At 38.2% G+C, this 24,060-nt stretch overlaps 1 protein-coding gene across 5 annotated transcripts in view; it reads left to right on the forward strand.

Moving 5' to 3' along the window:
* ZNF638 (zinc finger protein 638) overlaps window positions 1–24,060 on the forward strand; it is an 88,661-nt gene that overhangs the window by 27,194 nt on the left and 37,407 nt on the right. For all 5 annotated transcript variants that reach the window (XM_068563915.1, XM_068563917.1, XM_068563918.1 and 2 more), the window contains 4 exons: window positions 255–401; window positions 1,327–1,449; window positions 22,891–22,949; window positions 23,178–23,230. In XM_068563915.1, coding sequence (XP_068420016.1) covers window positions 255–401; window positions 1,327–1,449; window positions 22,891–22,949; window positions 23,178–23,230 — 382 coding nt within the window. The remainder of the gene's footprint in view (window positions 1–254; window positions 402–1,326; window positions 1,450–22,890; window positions 22,950–23,177; window positions 23,231–24,060) is intronic.

Genomic DNA, 24,060 nt, shown 5'->3' on the forward strand with positions numbered 1-24,060 from the left:
TGCTTCTAAACAGAAAAGAGCATCTGTGATTGGTTACCCATAAACTCTGACCACTGTTGGGTTTGAGTGGTAAAATGTAAAACATATTTCTTACTACTTTTCTTTGGCCTTTAAAATTTTTTCAAATATGCTAAAATATGTTGAAAAGACTGCTTAAAGGACTAAGATTAATGGTAGAAGAAATTATAGTGGGAATTATTATAACTGTACTTTGTCACTTAATTTGGTTTAATTTTCTTTCATCCCCAAAAAAGCTTCGGAAAGATCAGTCTTCACAGTATGGTCCCGTTCTTCTTATATCTGATTTACCAGAGGATGGCTGTACTGAAGAAGATATTAGAAAAATATTTCAACCATTTGGAAAAGTTAATGATGTCCTGATTGTTCCATATAGAAAGGAAGTGAGTCATTTAGTCTGTTCTAAAATTCATACAAAGTCATTATTTTATAAAGACTGTTGTTGGATCTTATAGCTGCTTTTCCTGCATACACAATTGTTAATTGAGTTATGTAAATGTTTGGATTTGAATGAACAAGGTCCCTAAGTACTGCTTTATATCGTTTCAAACAGCACACTGTTTTTTTAGAAGAGCACACTTTTTTCCGTGAAGGGCCAGATAATGTTTTAGGCGTTGCATGTTATAGGATTTCAACTATTCAACTCTGCTCTACAACTCTGTTGTTGTACAAACACAGTCATAGATAATATATAAATGAATGAGCATGGCTGTGTTCAAAAAAATTATTTACAAAAACAGGTGGCAGGCCATAGTTTGCCATTCATTGCTTTAGCACACCAGTAAGGTCATATTAAAAAAATGATTTTATCTGTACAGTATTTTTTTACATATGAGTTGTATTCCTATAACTCACATAATAGGGTTCACCAGAACTACAAACCCTAGGTTAAGCAGAACGTAAAAAATTGTGAGGTAAGACAACGGAACATAGTTGGTATTGTTTTCTTTGTTGCAAGAACCCTTAAAAAGGTCAGACTTAACAGCAGCTAGACCAGATCCTGCCTTCTCTTCGATTGTTCAGTGAGCCCTGCCTTCCCATTTCTTATTGTTCCATGATCCTGCCATGGACCCATGCTTCCTTCTTACCTTGGTAATGGTATAGAAATTCTATAAGGTTAAATGTCCATTTCATGTGTGAAAACATCCTAAACATCAAATTAAACTTTAGCAAAACAAAAAGAGGTGAAAGCAACCAGGACTTGAGGTAATTTCAGTTTTATATTCCACAAAGAAGTATTATATTAGGTCATACAGAGAAATTTAAGGTAGATTTTTGTGACTAAAAGTGGAATACATTTCATTTTAGGCTTACTTGGAAATGGAATTTAAAGAGGCAATTACTGCAGTCATGAAGTACATTGAAACAACACCACTTCTGATAAATGGGAAAAGTGTGAAAGTATGTGTTCCAGGAAAGAAAAAGTCACAGGTAAACTGAATTTAGTTCTTACGTGATTCATTGTTGATTAATTTTTTGTTTAAGTATGGCACATACTGAAAAAGGCATAAAACAAAAATGTTCACTCCACAGATTAGGTATAAATTCAAATACATTGAACTTAGCAACTTCTTTATACATACGTATATATATCACACTGTAAACAGTATTAAATGATAAGCAATAGACTAGGGGAAAATACTTAACAGAATTAGCAAAAGTCTGTGAAACCTCTACCTGAGTCACAAACTACAACACTGACAACGTCCTGGAAGCCCCTTGCATACTTCTTTTGAATACTAACTTCGGGGCAGAGGGGAGTGTGTAACCCCACCTTGGTTTCTAATACCGTACTTGAGTTTTGCCTGTTTTGAAGTTTCTATAAACAGAATCATAGTGTATATATTCTTCTGGGCCTTTTGCTTCCTTAGAAGTATCAACGTTTATGAGTTTAGTCTTTGTAGATCATTTTCTTTGCTTTAGTTTATATATCCATAGATAATGTCTATAGAAGTACTTAAAAATATCCAGTAAGTTTTGCTTTGTGTATATGTGTTCTTTTTATGTTATTTTCTTTCTTTTTTTTTTAGTTATTTCTGAGATATACATTTTAAAGTAATAACTAGGATTATGACTTATAACATTATACCAGAACATATAAGATTTTTAGAAATTTCATGTAATGTCTGAAACATTTATATTAACATATTTCCATACAAATAACCCAATGAAAGTTTAGTATTAGTTGTTTTTTGTTTGTTTGTTTGTTTTTTATACTGCAGGTTCTTATTAGGCATCAATTTTATACACATCAGTGTATACATGTCAATCCCAATCGCCCAATTCAGCACACCACTATCCCCACCCCACCGCAGTTTTCCCCCCTTGGTGTCCATATGTCCGTTCTCTACATCTGTGTCTCAACTTCTGCCCTGCAAACCGGCTCATCTGTAACATTTTTCTAGGTTCCACATACATGCGTTAATATACGATATTTGTTTTTCTCTTTCTGACTTACTTCACTCTGTATGACAGTCTCTAGATCCATCCACGTCTCAACAAATGACTCAGTTTCGTTCCTTTTTATGGCTGAGTAATATTCCATTGTATATATGTACCACAACTTCTTTATCCATTCGTCTGTTGATGGGCGTTTAGGTTGCTTCCATGACCTGGCTATTGTAAGTAGTGCTGCGATGAACATTCGGGTGCATGTATCTTTTTGAATTACAGTTTTCTCTGGGTATATGCCCAGTAGTGGGATTGCTGGGTCATATGGTAATTCTATTTTTAGTTTTTTAAGGAGCCTCCATATTGTTCTCCATAGTGGCTGTATCAATTTACATTCCCACCAACAGTGTAAGAGGGTTCCCTTTTCTCCACACCCTCTCCAGTATTTGTTGTTTGTAGATTTTCTGATGATGCCCATTCTGACTGGTGTGAGGTGATACCTCATTGTAGTTTTGACTTGCATTTCTCTAATAATTAGTGATGTTGAGCATCTCATGTGCTTCGTGGCCATCTGTATGTCTTCTTTGGAGAAATGTCTATTTAGGTCTTCTGCCCATTTTTGGATTGGGGTGTTTGTTTCTTTAATATTGAGCTGAATGAGCTGTTTATATATTTTGGAGATTAATCCTTTGTCTGTTTGCAAATATTTTCTCCCATTCTGAGGGTTGTCTTTTCGTCTTGTTTATGGTTTCCTTTGCTGTGCAAAAGCTTTGAAGTTTCATTAGGTCCCATTTGTTTATTTTTGTTTTTATTTCCATTACTTTAGGAGGTGGATCAAAAAAGATCTTGCTGTGATTTATGTCAAAGAGTGTTGTTCTTCCTATGTTTTCCTCTAAGAGTTTTATAGTGTCCAGTCTTACATTTAGGTCTCTAATCCATTTTGAGTTTATTTTTGTGTATGATGTTAGGGAGTATTCTAATTTCATTCTTTTACATGTAGCTGTCCAGTTTTCCCAGCACCACTTATTGAAGAGACTGTCTTTTCTCCATTGTATATCTTTGCCTCCTTTGTCATAGATTAGTTGACCATAGGTGCGTGGGTTTATCTCTGGGCTTTCTATCTTGTTCCATTGATCTATGTTTCTGTTTTTGTGCCAGTACCATATTGTCTTGATTACTGTAGCTTTATAGTATAGTCTGAAGTCAGGGAGTCTGATTCCTCCAGCTCTGTTTTTTTCCCCACAAGACTGCTTTGGCTATTCGGGGTCTTTTGTGTCTCCATACAAATTTTAAGATGATTTGTTCTAGTTCCGTAAAAAATGCCATTGGTAATTTGATAGGGATTGCATTGAATCTGTAGATTGCTTTGGGTACTAGAGTCATTTTCATAATGTTGATTCTTCCAATCCAAGAACATGGTATATCTCTCCATCTGTTGGTATCATCTTTAATTTCTTTCATCAGTGTCTTATAGTTTTCTGCATATAGGTCTTTTGTCTCCCTAGGTAGGTTTATTCCTAGGTATTTTATTCTTTTTGTTGCAGTGGTAAATGGGAGTGTTACCTTAATTTCTTTCAGATTTTTCATCATTAGTGTATAGGAATGCAAGAGATTTCTGTGCATTAATTTTGCATCCTGCAACTTTACCATATTCATTAATTAGCTCTAGCAGTTTTCTGGTGGCAGTTTTAGGATTCTCTATGTATAATATCATGTCATCCGCAAACAGTGACAGTTTTACTTCTTCTTTTCCAATTTGTGTTCCTTTTATTTCTTTTTCTTCTCTGATTGCCATGGCTAGGACTTCCAGAACTATGTTAAATAATAGTGGTGAGAGTGGACATCCTTGTCTTGTTTCTGATCTTAGAGGAAATGCTTTCAGTTTTTCACCATTGAGAATGATGTTTGCTGTGGGTTTGTCATATATGGCCTTTATTATGTTGAGGTAGGTTCCCTCTATGCCCTCTTTCTGGAGAGTTTTTATCATAAATGGGTGTTGAATTTTGTCAAAAGCTTTTTCTGCATCTTTTGAGATGATCATATGGTTTTTATTCTTCAGTTTGTTAATATGGTGTATCACATTGATTGATTTGCGTATATTGAAGACTCCTTGCATCCCTGGGATAAATCCCACTTGATCGTGGTGTATGATCCTTTTAATGTGTTGTTGGATTCTGTTTGCTAGTATTTTGTTGAGGATTTTTGCATCTATATTCATCAGTGACATTGGTCTGTAATTTTCTTTTTTGGTAGTGTCTTTGTCTGGTTTTGGTATCAGGGTGATGGTGGCCTCATAGAATGAGTTTGGGAGTGTTCCTTCCTCTGCAATTTTTTGTAAGAGTTTGAGAAGGATAAGTGTTAGCTCGTCTCTAAATGTTTGATAGAATTCACCTGTGAAGCCATCTGGTCCTGGACTTTTGTTTGTTGGAAGATTTTTAATCACAGTTTCAATTTCATTACTTGTGATTGGTTTGTTCATATTTTCTGTTTCTTCCTGGTTCGGGCTTGGAAGGCTATACCTTTCTAAGAATTTGTCCATTTCTTCCAGGTTGTCCATTTTATTGACATAGAGTTGCTTGTAGTAGTCTCTTAGGATGCTTTGCATTTCTGTGGTGTCTGTTGTAACTTCTCCTTTTTCATTTCTGATTTTATTGATTTGAGTCCTCTCCCTCTTTTTCTTGATGAGTCTGGCTAATGGCTTATCAATTTTGTTTATCTTCTCAAAGAACCGACTTTTAGTTTTATTGATCTTTGCTATTGTTTTCTTTGTTTCTATTTCATTAATTTCTGCTCTGATCTTTCTGATTTCTTTCCTTCTGCTAACTTTGGGTGTTGTTTGTTCTTCTTTCTCTAGTTTCTTTAGGTGTAAGGTTAGATTGTTTACTTGAGATTTTTCTTGTTTCTTTAGGTAGGCTTGTATGGCTATAAACTTCCCTCTTAGAACTGCTTTTGCTGCATCCCATAGGTTTTGGGTCGTCGTGTTTTCATTGTCATTTGTCTCTAGGTGTTTTTTGATTTCCTCTTTGATTTCTTCAGTGATCTCTTGGTTATTTAGTAACGTATTGTTTAGCCTCCATGTGTTTGTCTTTTTTATGTTTTTTCCCCTGTAATTCATTTCTAATCTCATAGCGTTGTGGTCAGAAAAGATGCTTGATATGATTTCAATTTTCTGAAATTTACTGAGGCTTGACTTGTGACCCAAGATGTGATCTATCCTGGAGAATGTTCCGTGCGCACTTGAGAAGAACGTGTAATCTGCTGTTTTTGGATGGAATGTCCTATAACTATCAATTAAATCTATCTGGTCTATTGTGTCATTTAAAGCTTCTGTTTCCTTATTTATTTTCATTTTGGATGATCTGTCCATTGGTGTAAGTGAGGTGTTAAAGTCCCCCACTATTATTGTGTTACTGTCGATTTCCTCTTTTATAGCTGTTAGCAGTTGCCTTATGTATTGAGGTGCTCCTATGTTGGGTGCATATATATTTATAATTGTAATATCTTCTTCTTGGATTGATCCCTTGATCATCATGTAGTGTCCTTCCTTGTCTCTTGTAACATTCTTTATTTTAAAGTCTATTTTATCTGATATGAGTATAGCTACTCCAGCTTTCTTTTGATTTCCATTTGCATGGAAAATCTTTTTCCATCCCCTCACTTTCAGTCTGTATGTGTCCCTAGGTCTAAAGTGGGTCTCTTGTAGACAGCATATACATGGGTCTTGTTTTTATATCCATTCAGCAAGCCTGTGTATTTTGGTTGGAACATTTAATCCATTCACGTTTAAGGTAATTATCGATATGTATGTTCCTATGACCATTTTCTTAATTGTTTTGGGTTTGTTTTTGTAGGTCCTTTTCTTCTCTTGTGTTTCCCACTTAGAGAAGATCCTTTAACATTTGTTGTAGAGCTGGTTTGGTGGTGCTGAATTCTCTTAGCTTTTGCTTGTCTGTAAAGCTTTTGATTTCTCCATCCAATCTGAATGAGATCCTTGCCGGGTAGAGTAATCTTGGTTGTACGTTCTTCCCTTTCATCATTTTAAGTATATCATGCCACTCCCTTCTGGCTTGTAGAGTTTCTGCTGAGAAATCAGCTGTTAACCTTATGGGAGTTCCCTTGTATGTTATTTGTCGTTTTTCCCTTGCTGCTTTCAATAATTTTTCTTTGTCTTTAATTTTTGCCACTTTGATTACTATGTGTCTTGGCGTGTTTCTCCTTGAGTTTATCCTGTATGGGACTCTCTGCGCTTCCTGGACTTGGGTGGCTTATTCCTTTCCCATGTTCGGGAAGTTTTCAACTATAATCTCTTCAAATATCTTCTCTGGTCCTTTCTCTCTCTCTTCTCCTTGTGGGACCCCTATAATGCGAATGTTGTTGCGTTTAATGTTGTCCCAGAGGTCTCTTAGGCTGTCTTCATTTCTTTTCATTCTTTTTTCTTTAGTCTGTTCCCACAGCAGTGAATTCCACCATTCTGTCTTTCAGGTCGCTTATCCGTTCTTCTGCCTCAGTTATTCTGCTATTGATTCCTTCTAGTGTAGTTTTCATTTCAGTTATTGTATTGGTCATCTCTGTTTGTTCTTTAATTCTTCTAGGTCTTTGTTAATCATTTCTTGCATCTTCTCAATCTTTGCCTCCATTCTTATTCCGAGGTCCTGGATCATCTTCACTATCATTATTCTGAATTCTTTTTCTGGAACGTTGCCTATCTCCACTTCATTTAGTTGTTTTTCTGGTTTTTTTTCTTGTTCCTTCATCTGGTATATAGCCCTCTGCCTTTTCATCTTCTCTATCTTTCTGTAACTGTGGTTTTTAGTCCATAGGCTGCAGGATTGTAGTTTTTCTTGCTTCTGCTCTCTGCCCTCTGGTGGTTGAGGCTATCTAAGAGGCTCGACGGGAGGCTCTGGTGGTGGGTAGAGCTGACTGTTGCTGTGGCGGTCAGAGCTCAGTAAAACCTTAATCCACTTGACTGTTGATGGGTGGGGCTGGGTTCCCTCCCTGTTGGTTGTTTTGCCTGAGGCAACCCAACACTGGAGCCTACCCGTGCTCTTTGGTGGGGTTAATGGCAGACTCTGGGAGGGCTCACGCCAAGGAGAACTTCCCAGAACCTCTGCTGCCAGTGTCCTTATCCCCACAGTGAAACAGAGCCACCACCCGCCTCTGCAGGAGACCCCCCAACACCAGCAGGTAGGTCTGGTTCAGTCTCCCCCAGGGTCACTGCTCCTTCCCCTGGGTCCCGATGCACACATTACTTTGTGTGTGTCCTCCAAGAGTGGGGTCTCTGTTTCCCCCAGTCCTGTCAAAGTCCTGCAATCAATTCCCACTAGGCTTCAAAGTCTGATTCTCTAGGAATTCCTCCTCCCGTTGCCGGACCCCCAGGTTGGGAAGCCTGACGTGGGGCTCAGAACCTTCACTCCAGTGGGTGGACTTCTGTGGTATAAGTGTTTGCCAGTCTGTGAGTCACCCACCCAGCAGTTATGGGATTTGATTTTACTCTGATTGCGCCCCTCGTACCGTCTCACTGTGGCTTCTCCTCTGTCCTTGGACGTGGGGTATCCTCCTTGGTGAAGTCCAGTGTCTTCTGTCAATGATTGTCCAGCAGCCAGTTGTGATTCTGGTGCTCTCGCAAGAGGGAGTGAGAACACGTCCTTCTACTCCGCCATCTTGGTGAATCCTCTTATTTTCTTATTTACTGAAGAATGCCTGCTTTGGAGCACACATTTTTCAATCACTAGTTTGATTTGGAGATCAAACCATGTTAGTACCTTATAGATTTTCCTTATTCTTTTAAGGTTATATGTGGTGTTACTTCCTATGAATATACCACAGTTATTTCACCAGTTCCTTATGGATTGCTATTTAGGTTATTTCTAGTTTACTATAAATTGCTATAAATAGGACTTTAGTTAACTTCCTTGTATATGGCTTTCACAGGCCTTTCTTAATGCATTTATGATAATGTTTTTTAAGGTGATATCTGTCGTGGAATTGCTGGGTTTTAAGGTATACAGTAATAAATAATATTAGATTGCCTGTTAAATAACTAATAATTTATAGTCTGATAATTTATGTGAGTCAGTGTTTCTCTATTATCAATGACATCTTAATATTTGCAGTTTTAAAATCCAGTATGTAAAAAATGGTATCTAGTTTTGATGATCATCTTTAGTTTTGATTTGGGTTGTTTTTTCTTTTTTGTGTGTGTATCTATTGTAGTTTTTGGGTTTGCTGTTCCCATGAGGTTTTGATATAGCAGTCTATATATGTACAAGGTTGTTTTAAGTTGCTGGTCTCTTTCCCACATGAGAAGTTCCTTTAGCATTTGTTGCAAAGCTGGTCTGGCGGTGCCGAATTCTCTTAGCTTTTGTTTGTCTGTTAAGCTTTTGATTTCTCCATCAAATCTGAATGAGAGCCTTGCTGGGTAGAGTGTTCTTGGTTATAGGTTCTTCCCTTTCATCACTTTAAATATATCATGCCACTCCCTTCTGGCCTGCAGAGTTTCTGCAGAGAAATCATCTGATAATCTTATGGGTGTTCCCTTGTATGTTATTTGTCGCTTTTCCCTTGTTTTAATAATTTTTCTTTGTCTTTAATTTTTGTCCATTTGATTACTATTTGTCTCAGCTTTCCTCCTTGGGTTTATCCTGCCTGGGACTATCTGCGCTTCCTGGACTTGGGTGACTGTTTCCTTTCCCACGTTAGGGAATTTTTCAGATATGATCTCTTCAAACATTTTCTCAGGTCCTTTCTCTCTCTCTTCTCCTACTGGGACCCCTATAATGTGAATGTTGGTGCATTTAATGTTGTCCCAGAGGTCTCTTAGACTATCTTCATTTCTTTTTTTTCTTTATTCTGTTTTGTGGCAGCGATTTCCACCATTCTGTCTTTCAGGTCATTTATGCGTTCTTCTGCCACTGATTCCTTCTAGTGTATTTTTAATTTCAGTTATTGTGTTGTTCATCTCTGTTTGTTTGTTCTTTAGTTCTTCTAGGTCTTTGTTAAACATTTCTTGCATCTTCTTGATCCTTGCCTCCATTCTTTTTCTGAGATCTTGGATCATCTTCACTATCATTATTCTGAATTCTTTTTCTAGTAGGTTGGCTATCTCCACTTCATCTAGTTGTTCTTCTGCAGTTTCATCTTGTTCCTTTATCTGGGACATATTCCTCTTCCGTCTCATTTTTTCTAACTTTCTGTGATTGCGGTTTCCGTTCTGCAGGCTGCAGGATTGTAGTTCTTGCTTCTGCTGTCCTCTGGTGGATGAGGCTATCTAAGAGGTTTGTGCAGGGTTTCTGATGGGAGGGACTGGTTCCTGCCTAGTGGTAGGTAGAGCTGGGTAGAGCTGGGTCTTGTCTCTCTGTTGGGCAGGGCTGTGCTCAGGGAGACTGGTCTACTGATGGGTGGGGCTGTGTTCTGCACTGTTGGTTGTTTGGCCTGAGGCGACCCAGCACTGGAGCCTACAGGATGTTTGGTGGAGCTAATGGCAGCCTCTGGGAGGGCTCATGCCAGTGTGTACTTCCCAGAATTGCTGCTGCCAGAGTCTTTGTCCCCGCAGTGAGCCACAGCTGCCCCCTGCCTCCGCAGGAGATCCTCTAATACTAGGCAGGTAGGTCTGGCCCAGTCTTTTATAGAGTCACTGCTTTTTTCCCCTGGGTCCTGGTGTACACATGACTTTGTGTGCACCCTCCAAGAGTGGAGTTTCTGCTTCCCCCAGCCCTGTGGAATTCCTGTGATCAAACCCTGCTGGCCTTCAAAGCCCGTTTCTCTGGGGACTCCTCCTCCTGTTGCTGGACCCCCAGGCTGGGAACCCTGACGTGGGGCTTAGATTCCAGTTTGTGGGTCTCCCACCCAGTGGGTATGGGATTTGATTTTATCGCGATTGCACCCCTCCTGCCCCCTCGTTGTGGCTTCTTCTCTGTCTCTGAATGTCGGGTATCTTTCTTGGTAGGTTCCAGCGTTTTTTTGATGATGGTTGTTCAGAAGTTAGCTATGAACAAAGTGGTGCATGTATCTTTTTGAATTACAGTTTTATCTGGATATATGCCCAGGAGTGGGAGTGCTGGATCATATGGTAATTCTATTTTTAGTTTTCTGAGGAACCTCCATACTGTTTTCCACAGTGGCTGCACCAAATTACATTCCCACCAACAGTATAGGAAGGTTCCCTTTTCTCCACACCCTCTCCAGCATTTGTTATTTGTAGACTTTTTAATGATGGCCATTCTGACTGGTGTGAGGTGGTACCTCATTGTAGTTTTGATTTGCATTTCTCTAATAATTAGCAGTGTTGAGTATCTTTTCATGTGCCTATTGGCCATTTGTATGTCATCTTTGGAGAAATGTCTATTTAGGTCTTCTGCCCATTTTTCAGTTAGTTTTTTTGTTGAGATGTATGAACTGTTTCTATATTTTAGAAATGAAGCCCTTGTCGGTCGAATCATTTGCAAATATTTTCTCCTATTCTGTAGGTTGTCTTTTCATTTTGTTTGTGGTTTCCTTTGCTGTGGAAAAGCTTGTAAGTTTGATTAGGTCCCATTTGTTTATTTTTGTTTTTATTCTGTTGCCTTTGGAGACTGACCTAAGAAAACATTGGTATGACTTATGTCAGAGAATGTTTTGCCTGTGCTCTCTTCTAGGAGTTTTATGGTGTCACGTCTTATGTTTAAGTCTTTAAGCCATTTGAGTTTATTTTTGTCCGTGGTGTGAGGGTGTATTCTAACTTCATTGATTTACATGCAGCTGTCCAACTTCCCCAACACCACTTGCTGAAGAGACTGTCTTTTTCCCATTGTATATTCTTGCCTCCTTTGTTGAAGATTAATTGACTGTAGGTGTGTGGGTTTATTTCTGGGCTCTCTATTCTGTTCCATTGATCCATATGCCTGTTTTTGTACCAGTACCACACTGTTTTGATTACTGTAGCTTTGTAGTATTGTCTGAGTCTGGGAGAGTTATGCCTCCTGCTTTCTTTTTTTTCCTCGGGATTGCTCTGGCAATTCTGGCTCTTTTATGGTTCCATATAAATCTTTGGATTATTTGTTCTAGTTCTGTGAAAAATGTTATGGGCAGTTTGATAGGGATTGCATTAAATCTGTAGATTGCTTTGGGTAGTATTGCCACTTTAACAGTATTAATTCTTCCATTCCAAGAGCATGGTGTATCTTTCCATTTCTTTGAATCCTCTTTTATTTCCTTTATTAATGTTTTATGGTTCTTAGCATATGTGTTTCACCTCCTTGGTCAGGTTTATTACTAGGTATTTTATTTTTTGTGTGCGATTTTAAAAAGGTATTGTTTTTTTACATTCCTTTTCTGATATTTCATTGTTAGTGTAAAGGAATGCAACCGATTTCTGAATGTTAATCTTGTATCTTGCTACTTTGCTGAATTCACTTATTAGATCTAGTAGTTTTTGTGTAGAGTCCTTAGGGTTTTCTATATATAGTATCATGTCATCTGCATGTAGTGACAATTTTACCTCTTCCCTTCCAATTCACATACATTTTATTTCTTTTTCTAGTCCGATTGCTGTGGCTAGGACTTCCAATACGATGTTGAAGAGAGAGTGAGAGTGGGCATCCTTGTCTTGTTCCAGATTTAGCAGGAAGGCTTTCAGCTTTTCACTGCTGAGCATTATATTGGCTGTGGGTTTGTCATAAATGGCTTTTATTATGTTGAGATATGTTCCCTCTATTCCCACTTCGGTAAGAGTTTTTATCATGAATGGATGTTGAATTTTCTCAAATGCTTTTTCTGCATCTATTGAGATGATCATGTGGTTTTTGACTTTTCTTTTGTTAATGTGGTGTACTACATTGATTGATTTGCATATGTTGAACCATCCTTGTGAACCTGGGATGAATCCCACTTGGTTGTTGTGTATGATCTTTTTTATGTGTTGTTGGATTTGGTTTCCTAATATTTTGTTGAGAATTTTTACATCTATATTCATCAAAGATATTGGCCTGTAATTTTCTTTTTTGGTGGTGTCTTTGTCTGCTTTTGGTATCAGGGTGATGGTGGCTTCTTAGAATGTCTTTGGGAGTGTTCCCTCCTCTTCAATCTTTTGGAAGAGTTTGAGAAGAACCCGGTGTAAGTTCCTTACATGTTTGGTAGAATTCACCTGTGAAGCCATCTTGTCCTGGACTTTTGTTTGTAGGCAGTTTTTTTGTTACAGATTCTATTTCAGTTTTAGTGATCTGTCTGTTCAAATTATCTGTTTCTTCTTGATTCAGTTTTGGTGGGCTGTATGTTTCTAGAAGGTTGTCCATTTCTTCTTAGGTTGTCAAATGTGTTGGCATATAATTGTTCATAGTATTCTCTTATGGTTTTTTGTATTTATGCAGTATCAGTTGAGATTTCTCCTTTTTTATTTCTTTTTTTGTTTATTTGGGTTCTCGCTCTTCTCTTTTTGGTGAGCCTGGCCAGAGGTTTGTCATTTTGTTTACCCTTTCAGAGAACCAGCTCTTTTTTTTTGTTGATTTTTTTTTAATCTCTATTTTATTTATTTACTCCCTGATCTTTATTGTTTCCTTCCTTCTGCTGACTTTAGGTTTTGTTTCTTGTTCTTTTTCTAATGCTGTCAGGTGGTAGGTTAGGTTGTTTACTTCAGATTTTTCTTGTTTTTGATGAAGGCCTGTATCGCTATGAAGTTCCCTCTAAGAACTGCTTTTGCTGTGTCCCATAGATTTTGTATGGTTGTGTTTTCATTGTTGTTTGTCTCAAGGCATTTTTTAATTTCCATTTTGATTTCCTTGTTGACTGATTGGTTTTTTACTAGAGTGTTATTTAGTCTCCACGTAATAGTTTTTTTCTCGTTTCTTTTCCTATGGTTGATTTCTAGTTTCATGCCATTGTGGTCAGAGAAGATGCTTGAAATAATTTCCATACTCTTAAATTCGTTGAGGTTAGTTTTGTGACCTAGGATGTGGTCAGTCCTAGAGAATGTTCCATGTGCACTTGAAAGGAATATATATTCTGGTTATTTTGGATGTAGTGTCCTGAAAATATCAATTAAGTCTAACTGTTCTATTGTATCATTTAGTGCCTTTGTTGCCTTATTGATTCTCTGTCTTGAAGATCTGTCCATTAATGCGAGTGGGTGTTAAAGTCTCCTAGTATTGTTGTATTCCCATTGATTTCTCCCTTTATGTCTGTTAGTATTTGTTTTATGTATTTGGGTGCTTCTGTATTAGGTCCATATATGTTGATAAGTGTAAAATCCTCTTCCTGTATTGATCCTTTTATCATTATATAAGTGTCCTTTATCTTTCTTTCTAGACTTTGCTTTAAAGTCTATTTTGTCTGATATGAGTATCGCAATTCCCGCTTTCTTGTCATTTCCGTTTGCATGAAATATTTTTTTCATACCCTCACTTTCAATCTATGTGTGTCTTTTGCCCTAAGGTGGGTCTACCGAAGGCAGCATATTGTAGGCTTTTGTTTTTTTGTCCAGTCTGCCACTCTGTGTCTTTTGATCAGAGCATTCAGTCCACTGACATTTAAGGTAATTATTGATACATATGTATTTATTGCCATTACAAACCGTGTTTTTCAGTTGATTCTTTGTTTCTACTCTGTTTCTTTCTTTTTCTTTTTGTTTTTCTTTTTGTGGTTTGATGATTTCCTTTTATTTTATGCTTGTGTTCTCTTCTTTTAGGTTTTTGTGAATCTATGTTTTTAATTTGTGGTTGCCCTGTTTTTCAAGTATGTTAACCCCCTCCTATGTCTGCTTGCTTTAGACTGATAGTCAGATAGGCTCGAACACATTGTAAAAAAAAAAGAAAAGAAATCTGCGTTTTCTTACTCTCCTTCCCCACATTTTATGATTTTGATGTCCCTTTTTACATCTTCATGTTTATCCTTTTGCTGTTCCTTGTGTTTATCATTGCTTTCACAAATAGGGTGTTTTTTTTGTTTTGTTTTGTTTTTTTCTTTTTGATCTGTATACTGGCTAATTTAAGTGATTTACCTTCCAATTGTGATTTCCTCCCTCCTATTTCTTCTTGCCTCTTTTCCGTTTAGAGATGACCTTTCAATATTCCTTTAGGATAGGCTTAGTATTGCTGTATTCTTTTAGTTTTTGCTTGTCTGAGAAATTCTTTATTTCTCCTCCTATTCTAAATGATAGTCTTGCTGGGTAGAGTATTTTAGGTTGCAGATTTTTCTCTTTTCAAGACTTCAAATATATTTTGCCACTCCTTTCTGGCCTGCAGTGTTTCTGAGAGAAATCAGCTCATAGCCTTATGGGGGTTCCCTTGTGATGAACTCTTTGTTTTTCTCTTGCTGCCTTTAGAATCCTCTCTTTAACTTTTGCCACTTTTATTACGGCTTGGAGTAGGTCTCTGTGGGTTCATATTGTTTGGGACCCTCTGTGTTTCCTGTATCTGGATGTCTGTTTCCTTCTTTAAGTTTGGGAAATTTTCAGCCATAATTTCTTCAAATACATTTGCAGTTCCCTTTCTCTTTCTTCTCCTTCTGGAATCCCTACTGTGTGTAGATTGACCCACTTTATGTGTTATCCCATAGGTCTCGTATATTGCTTTCATTCTTTTTCATTTGGCTTTCTGTCTGCTGTTTGGTTGTGTAATTTCTGTTAGTCTTTTTTCCAGGTCACTTATTCTTTCTTCTGCATTATTCATTCTGCTATTCATTGCCTTGAGCTCAGCTTTTGTCTTGGCAAATGAAGTTTCTAATTTTTCTTGGCTCCTCCTTATAGTTTCATTCCTTTTCACAGTAATCGGCATTTCTGTCAATAGCCTTTCTTAACTCTTTCAATATTTTCATTACCTCCTTTTTTTTTTTTTTTTTTTTCACACACACACACTCATTACCTCCTTTTTGAACTTGGTATCTATTAGACTGAAGAGGTCTGTTTTATTGTTGGTTCCTTCAGGGGAATTTCCTTGGTTTTTTAACTGAGAGTGTTTCCTCTGCTTCTTCATTTTGCTTATGTATCTCTTAGTTTGTGAGTTTAGGGGGAACAATTATCTACTGTAGTCTTGGAGGGCTATTTATAAGTGGGAGTGTCCCTGTGTAGCTGGTGTGGATTTAATGTTTTTTTGGCATGAGGGCTGTTTTTGGTTTGGATGCTTGCTGTCTCTTTCCTTAGCATGTGCTGGCTGTTATCCCCTTGATAGGGGTTGCGCAGGTGCACAGCTCCTGCAAGCTCCCAGGAAGGCAGGGACAGCAGTTTGCTCCCAGTTGTAGGTCACTCCACAGTGGCGGTGGTGGTTTGCACACCCCTGGGGAGGTGGGGGCAGTGGTTGGCACTGGGTCGTGAGACTCTCAGCAGCAACGGCGGGCCATGCATGCTCCCAGGGCAGTTGACCCCGATCGTGGGACCCTTGGCAGTGGTGGGCTGTGCAGGCTCCCAGGAAGTTGGGGGCAGTGACCTGCACCCACTCACAGGGCCCTTGGCATCAGCAGTGGCTCACACCCACCCCTGGAGCTTGTGTAGGCAGTGTCCTGCCGCCTGTGAGTGCGCAGAGAAAGAAGCTCCTATGGTGGGCCAGCCTCCTCCTCATGTACCCCCCAACAGCAGTGGTTCCTTGCCTCTCTGGTGGGCCCAGGCTTCTTCCTGGACTTCCTCAGTTGTGGTGCACTACACCGTAGGCCCCTCAGGGCTGTCTTCACTCAGCCAACCCCAGTCCTCTCCCCGGAGTCTGACCTCTGAAGCCCGAGCCTCAGTACCTAGCCCCCACCCATCCCAGCAGGTGAGCAGACAAGCGTCTCGGGCTGGGGAGTGCCAGTCGGCATGAGCCTCTGTGCAGGTCTCTCCCCACTTTGCACTCCACACACCTGTTGCTGTGCTCTCCTCTGAAGCCTCCCCTCTGGCCTGGCTGATCTCCCTGCCAGCGAGGGGACTTCCCAGTGTTTGGAAACCCTTTCTCTTTCACAGCTCCCTCCCAGAGGCACAGGTCCTGTCCCGATTTCCTTTCTTTCTTTCTTAAAATTTTTATTTATTTATTTATTTGTTTATTTATTTTTGGCTGCATTAGGTCTTCATTGCTGCGTGCGGGCTTTCTCTAGTGGCGGCGAGCGGGGGCTACTCTTCATTGCAGTACACGGGCTTCTCATTGCGGTGGCTTCTCTTGTTGCAGAGCATGGGCTCTAGGCGCGCAGGCTTCAGTAGTTGTGGCACACGGGCTTAGTTGCTCCGCGGCATGTGGGATCTTCCCGGACCAGGGCTTGAACCCTTGTCTCCTGCATTGGCAGGCAGATTCTTCCTTTCTTTCTTTTCTTTTTTCGTTTGCCCTACCCAGTTACATGGATTTTCTTGCCCTTCTGGAAGTCAGAGGTCTTATGTCAGTGTTCAGTAGATGTTCTGTGAGAGCTGTTCCACATGTAGATGTATTTTTGATGCACCTGTGGGAATTCCACGTCTTACTTCTCCACAATTGGATCCCATCTGGTATCTAGTTTTAAGTTGCATTTTCCTGATTATTACTGAACTTCAACATCTTTTAATATAATTACTAGCTATTTCTATTACTTGTTGTGTATATCTTCTCACATTGTTCTGTTAGGTTATTTGTCTTTTAAAAAAATTTCATCTGAAGGTGTTCATTATCCTAGACACTAACTTTGTATTATACAGGAGAAGTATTTTCTTTTAGACTATTGCTTGTATGTATACATATATAAAGTTTTAAGTAATTTCCGTGTACTCAAGTTTATTGCTTTTTTCCTCTTAATGGCTTTTGCTTTCTTTCATCTTGTTTTAGAAGACCTTTGTACCAGTGCCAAAAAGATATGCTTTCGTTATTTTTTAAATCTGTGATTTGTGGTATAATGTGTGAATAGTATCAATATTGTTTCCAAAACGGGTAACCAATTAACCGAACACCATTTATGCCTGATTTGTCTTTCCTCATTGATTTGGAAAGCTGTCTGTGTGTATAAATTATCCTATACACACAGATCTGTTTCAGTCTGTTTATTTTTGTACAAATACTGTATGGTTTCAATTATTATAACAACTATAACTTTACAGTATTTGCCTAGTTTTCTACTAGAATCCTTTTTCTTTGTTCTTGATTTAAATTTATTTTGGTTAATCTTAAACATTTACTCCTCAATATTTGTTTTAGAATTAGTTTAAGTTCTCTGAACAATCTTATTGAGAGTTTAATTGATACTACATTGAATTTGTATTGATGTCTTTACAATACTAAATCTTTCTGTCAAAAACGTGGTTTATCTCTCCATTTATTTAGGTTTCATTTGGTGTCCCTCAGCAAGTTTTACATGTTTTTAAAATAAATTTATTTATTTATTTTTGGCTGCGTTGGGTCTTCATTGCTGTGCACGGGCTTTCTCTAGTGGTGGCGAGCAGTGGCTACTCTTCGTTGTGGTGCGCGGGCTTCTCCTTGCAGTGGCTTCTCTTGTTGCGGAGCATGGGCTCTATGTGCGTGGTCTTCAGTAGCTGTGGCACGAGGGCTCAGTAGTTGTGGCTCGTGGGTTCTAGAGGGCAGGCTCGGTAGTTGTGGTGCACAGGCTTACTTGCTCCACGGCATGTGGGATCTTCCTGGATCAGGGCTCGAACCTGTGTCCCCTGCATTGGCAGGTGAGTTCTTAACCACTGCACCACAAGGGAAGTCCCACACTGTTTTCCATAAGATTCTTTTGTAATGTTTCCATAGCGTACATTTTGGAGGAAGGGTTAAATTTAACTTTTATTTATATTTACTTGTATACATCATAAATATTATTTCAATTGCTATTAGAGAAAAGAGTTTTTATTTATTTTTTTCTCTTATGTTTTCTGGTTAGTTACTACTGGAGTAACCCGTTGTTCTAGTTTACTAACACCTGCTATATGCATACCCATTCCATTGTCCCATTGTCCTGATTTGAGTAATGAATTACATGGTGACCTTAGTTATGACCAACTTAGAATTTCTTTCGTTTTCAATTAACAGAAAAGTTCACCAGTGTTTTATTAAACAAATATGAGGTTTATTTGTCTCATAACAGGAAATCTGCAGGCAGGCGGTCCATGGCTGGTGCAGCAGCTCCATACTGTCTTCAGGAACCCAGCCTTTCTGGTTTCCTCCTCCACTGTCGTTAGCGTGTACCTTTCATTCTTGTTTGTAAGATGGTTGCTGTACCTTCTGGTATTGTTTCTGTCTTCCAAGCAGAAAGAAAGGAATAAAAATCAAGAGCAGAATGGATTTTTATCCCCCCCCCAACCCCTCCAGGAAGAACGAGTTCCCCGGCAACTTTAACCTACATTTGATTTACCAGCACTGTGACACATGGCCATGTCTAGTTGCAGAGGAGAATAAGGGGAATCAAGAATTGAATGCATAATTTAAACATTTAAACTTCATCCTGTGGACAGTTAAATGTTACTCAAGGTTTTCAGCAGTGCTATGACATGATGAAATGGATGGATTAGAAAGATTCATCAGGACGTGATCTGCAGAATGAATTAGTTGGGCAAATGACTCTGAAGGCAAAGAAAGCTTAGCAAATTGATTAAAGGAAAGAAGAGAAAAGATCACTGATCCAGTTAGAGTGCTCATCTAGCCAATCAGACTATTATAATAATAGTAACCGTTTGGGGTAGATTAGTAACCTTGAGAATAGAAAGGAGAAATAGCTTATACCAGTGACTCTCAAGCAAGACTGGCTGATCATTAAATTTGGAGAACTGAGGAGATCAGTCTTCTTTAATTCTAAAACGTTTAATCTGGGAAAATGGGTGACTACGGATACATTTAGGGTATTAGAGTATTTCAAACAGTATTTAAAAAATTCTCTTGGATGACTTATTGATAAGTTTGGTAAGGCAGCAGTGTAAGTCAGATAGCCCAATCATATTTATTTATTTTTGGCTGCTTTGGGTCTTTGTTGCTGTGCATGTGCTTTCTCTAGTTGTGGAGAGCAGGGGCTACTCTTAGTCACAGTGCGTGGATTTCTCATTGCAGTGGCTTCTCTTTGTTGCAGAGTATGGGCTCTAGGCGTGCAGGCTTCAGTAGTTGTGGCTTGCGGGCTCAGTAGTTGTGGCTCGCGGGCTGTAGAGCACAGGCTCGGTAGTTGCGGTGCACAGGCTTAGTTGCTCTGCAGCATGTGGGATCTTCCCCAAAGAGGGCTCAAACCGGTGTCCCCTGCACTGGCAGGCGGATTCTTAACCACTGCGCCATCAGGGAAGTCTCCATATTTTACTGTTTGATTTTCATAGTCATGAATGGGCTAAGTATCAGCACTAGAAGCTAGAAAACATGCCATCTACCTGTCAAAAACGTTGATGTTCTTCAATTAAATATGGTTTGGATGGTGCTGAAATGAAGCCTTAGAACGCTAACTCCTGACTTCTCAGTTGTGACTGACCAGAGGGGATCCCTAACAGAACTCTGGTTATGGCTTCTTCAGATTAGAAGTATATGGGACAGTCTTTCTGGCCTGTTATCACAGGGGAAGACATTAAGTTTTCCTAATAGAGCAAGCCCAAAATAGGCTTGAAACTCAAACTAGGAAAGAAAGGGCAGCCCTAAAGGTTTCTTGATCCACATCTTAATTTTGGCATGAATAGTCAAAACTACAACGAAACTTCTCTGCCCACGTTTGATATTTCATGTTAGGATAGCCTTGGACTCTGGCTGTGATTCATAGAACATTCTCTTCATTTTGCTACTTCTTGGAGTCAATAATGAAATGTTAGAGAAAAGGTTAAAATTTTCTACATCCCTGTATTTAAGCCTGAAAGATTAAAATGTGGGTCTGCACAACTCTGCCAAACTCAGTAACCTTGTCTTTAATCATAAGCCAGCATAGCCCTCAATCCTTAACAGTGATTCTTAACCAACCTCCTGAAAGCAAGCATTCTTCTTTTCCAGAGAAATGGACACATGTTGATACTCAAAATTTTCCTTAAAGGAACAGGAGCCCTTGATAAAAAAGTAGAATCAGACTTTCCAACAAACAGAACCCTTGTAATTGTAAAATAGTGCTGCAGGTCAACCCTTTGCAAACACAAGACAAACAAGACTTAAAAAATTTTAATTTACTGTTTTCAGCAAGATTCATGGGGACATTACATCTAAAACCTAGAGCAAGCAGCCAGCTTAGATTTAAGAAGACTGAATGGAAACAGAAGCAGTGCTGGGAAGCAGTGAACAGTGGTTTGAGTGTTATGGAAAATCTAATGAATAACAAAGAGATAAAACTGCAGAGATACAAGCAATTCAGAAGAGAGTTTAGTTTTATTTTATTTTATTTTATTTTTTTTTTTAATTTTTTTTTTTTTTTTTTAGTTTTATTTTAATTCAGAAACTATTTCTTGAACATCTGTTATGTGTCTGGCAGTATGGTGCATGCAGAAGATGCAGTGATGAACGAGGCAGATGTGCTTCCATTCTTCTTAGAACTTATTGTCTATTAGGGAAGGTTAAAAAGTCTAAAATGATTAAGAGGAAAGGCATGGTGGATACATCTAGGAGACCCAATCTGCATATAAGTGGAATTCCAGAAAGAGAACATCACTTAAAAACTGGTGAAGATGTTAATTTTCATAGTTATAAGGGTGCAAGCTATAGTGATCCAGGCAGAAACAGTATAAACGTAAAAAGTAGACTAGCCTTAGATAGCCAAGCAACACATTCTCAAGGTTGAGTGGAAAAAAGGATTGATTGTAATGCAGTACATGCATTTCAAGTCAAATCCCAAGTTGTATGCTAGGATGGTATTCTCAGACATGTATGGGCTCGAAGAACATTTCATCTGTCTATCTTTCTGAAAATATTACTATCAAAATGAACAACTTAAGAAATGGAGAAATTAATATAAAATGATTGGTGATGAGTAATGAAACCATTTAAGCATAGAGTAAGATCCAAGTAGTCGTTTGTATCTTTATAAAATAACATAAATTGTAAAAAAAAAAAAAAAATTACTTAAAATTAAAAACAATAATAATTTTGGTCTAAAATATGTCATCAGAAATGGGCATGGGGACTTCCCTGATGGTGCAGTGGTTAAGAATCCGCCTGCCAATGCAGGGGACACGGGTTCAAGCCCCGGTCCAGGAAGATCCCACATGCTGTGGAGCAACTAAGCCCGTGCGCCACAACTACGGAGCCTGCGCTCTAGAGCCCGCAAGCCACAACTACTGAAGCCCGCGCAGCTAGAGTCTGTGCTTCACAACAAAAGAAGCCACTGCAATGAGAAGTCTGCACACCGCAACAAAGAGTAGCCCCTGCTCGCCACAACTAGAGAAGGCCCGCGCGCAGCAACAAAGACCCCACGCAACCTAAAATAAATAAATAAATACATAAAAAATTTTTTTAAAGTGGCATGTAAGCCAAGTTGTAAGGGCTTTTAAATTTATACAGAAGAAATCAGTGGTTTCACATTTCTTTTAAAACTAAAGATACCTATTAGTAGAATAAAAGTAGGAGGATGATTATCTTCTAAACCATTGGGGTGAGGAAGATGTTTGGGATAAAATCCCATATAGAACAAAAGGAAATGGCAAGGATGCCACAAAAGAACAGAAACATAAAATAACATGACAACAATTATTGTTAAGTTCAGATCAGTTTAACACATTTATTGAATGTTCACTAATTGCCAAGCATGATTTTAGGCACCAGTGATAGTGAAGAGGAGAAAGACCACAAGGAAATTAAACATATATATATATACTATGTCTATTAACAACGAGTGCTGTGGAGGAAAGTAACAGAAAAGGGAAATAGAAGTGCTCTTTTTGGGGAATGAGGAGCCGTGCAACTTTCAATAAGGTAGTTATAGAAGGTCTCATTGAATAGGTGATATTTGAACAGACACCTAAAGGAGGTGAAGGAGCAAACTGTTCCTTGGATTGAGAGCATTCCAGAGAGAAGGAACAGCAACTGCGAAAGGCTTCTCAGGTCCATGCCTGTGTAGTTTGTTTTGTTTGAGAAGTATAAAGGATGCTTAGGATTGGAAGTAGAGAAGGATAGGGAGAAGTATGTGGTAGTTTGGGGGTAGAGAGTGCATGGAATGTGTGGTGTAAACGCTTAAGTATTAGCTTTTTCTCTGAGTGTGATGAAAGGTTTTGAGTTTAGGAATGGCAAGATCAACCTGGTTCTGTGTTTAATATGGAGTGAGGGTGGGTGAAAAGGCAAAGACAGAAGCAGGGACCATTATGAGTCTATTATAGTAATTAAAGGAAAAGATGGTCGTAGATTGGACCAGAGTGATAGCAGTTAGACATCAGAAATATTATAGCAGTATTTGAAATAATGTTTTTGAAAGGTAGTGATAAGAAAATGTAGATAAGTGATAAAAGGCAGGATGTAAAATTACACTGTATGATCACAAATTGAAGAATTTCTGTCTATAAATAGAAAATGGTGATTAGCATTTATACTTTAGGGTAGGAATATTTTAGATTTATGTACGTGTGTGTGCGTTCTTATGCTTTTGTGTATTCTCTAAATGGTTTTTTATAATTGGGGAAGAAACTAAATTTTTCAAAATATTTTTCTTTCATAGAACAAAGAGGTGAAGAAAAAGATATCAGATTCAAAGAAAACATCTGCATCTACTTTAAAGTAAGTAATTCCATCATCTCCAATGTGAGAATGACTACGCATATGAATTAAAATTTTTTAATTTTTACAATGACATTTTTAATATATTTTATCATCCTGACTTCAGTTTAAATGGGACATCATTCAAACTGAATTATTTTAAACTTTTTTAATTTTAAGCTTTGCATCTTTAGAAGTTTTAGAAGTTAGAATTTTATTCTTTGCTAAATTTTTTTCTCCTTTTAATAGAAAAGAGACAGACGCTTCCAAGGCTGTTGAAACTGTGACTTCAGCTTCTGCTAGTAAGTTGTTACTTTCAGTACTCCTCCAAATGAGTATGTTCTGTCAGATGACTAGAAACTTCTTGTAAGATGATGCTAGGAAAACATTATTCATTGTGCTTTAGGAGAAGGGGGACCCACACTGGCCCCTGTATTAAGCTAATGGTTAATATTAAGCAGTTTAATTATGAAATCTCTTGTGGAATAAATATAAGGACTCAATGAGATAATGTATGCAAAATACCTATCGTAGTTACATAGTTAACAGCTATTTAGGTTAATTTTGCAGTATCTGTCTCCATTCCCTCCCAGTAAACTGACAAGACAAAACATAAAGGTATGTTAAGATTGCTTGTGTGGTCCTCTTTGATTTTGAAAGTCTGCTAAGGACCAAAAAGTAAACAAAAAAGACTAAACAGAAATAGGTGATATTACACTCATGTGTTAATTCTTTACACACAGGCAAATACTTCAGGTCTTTATTATGAATCTAGCTAAATGAATTTTGCATACAATTTTAAACCCAGTTTATTTATTTTTTTCTCAGTCCATTTAGGATTGGAAATGTCAAGAGAAAAAAGTTATTGCCAAAACATACACTCTTGAATCTAGTAAACAGTGTGATAGTGAAGGACAAGACAGAAAGGCTGAAATAAACAATATATTAGGAAACTTAAATTGTGTTTCGTATGTTACCTTTTCGAAAGGTAGGTAGTTTATGGATTTATATTCAGAATAGATAAAGAGTTTTTAGTATTAGAGCTAATATTCAAGTGACTGGAAAATTGGATTGTGTAGCATATCTCAATTTTCCATAATGTTTAGTTGGATAGTGTCCTGAAGTTATTGGA

This window comes from Eschrichtius robustus, chromosome 15, assembly GCF_028021215.1.
Source record: "Eschrichtius robustus isolate mEscRob2 chromosome 15, mEscRob2.pri, whole genome shotgun sequence".
NCBI lineage: Eukaryota > Metazoa > Chordata > Mammalia > Artiodactyla > Eschrichtiidae > Eschrichtius > Eschrichtius robustus.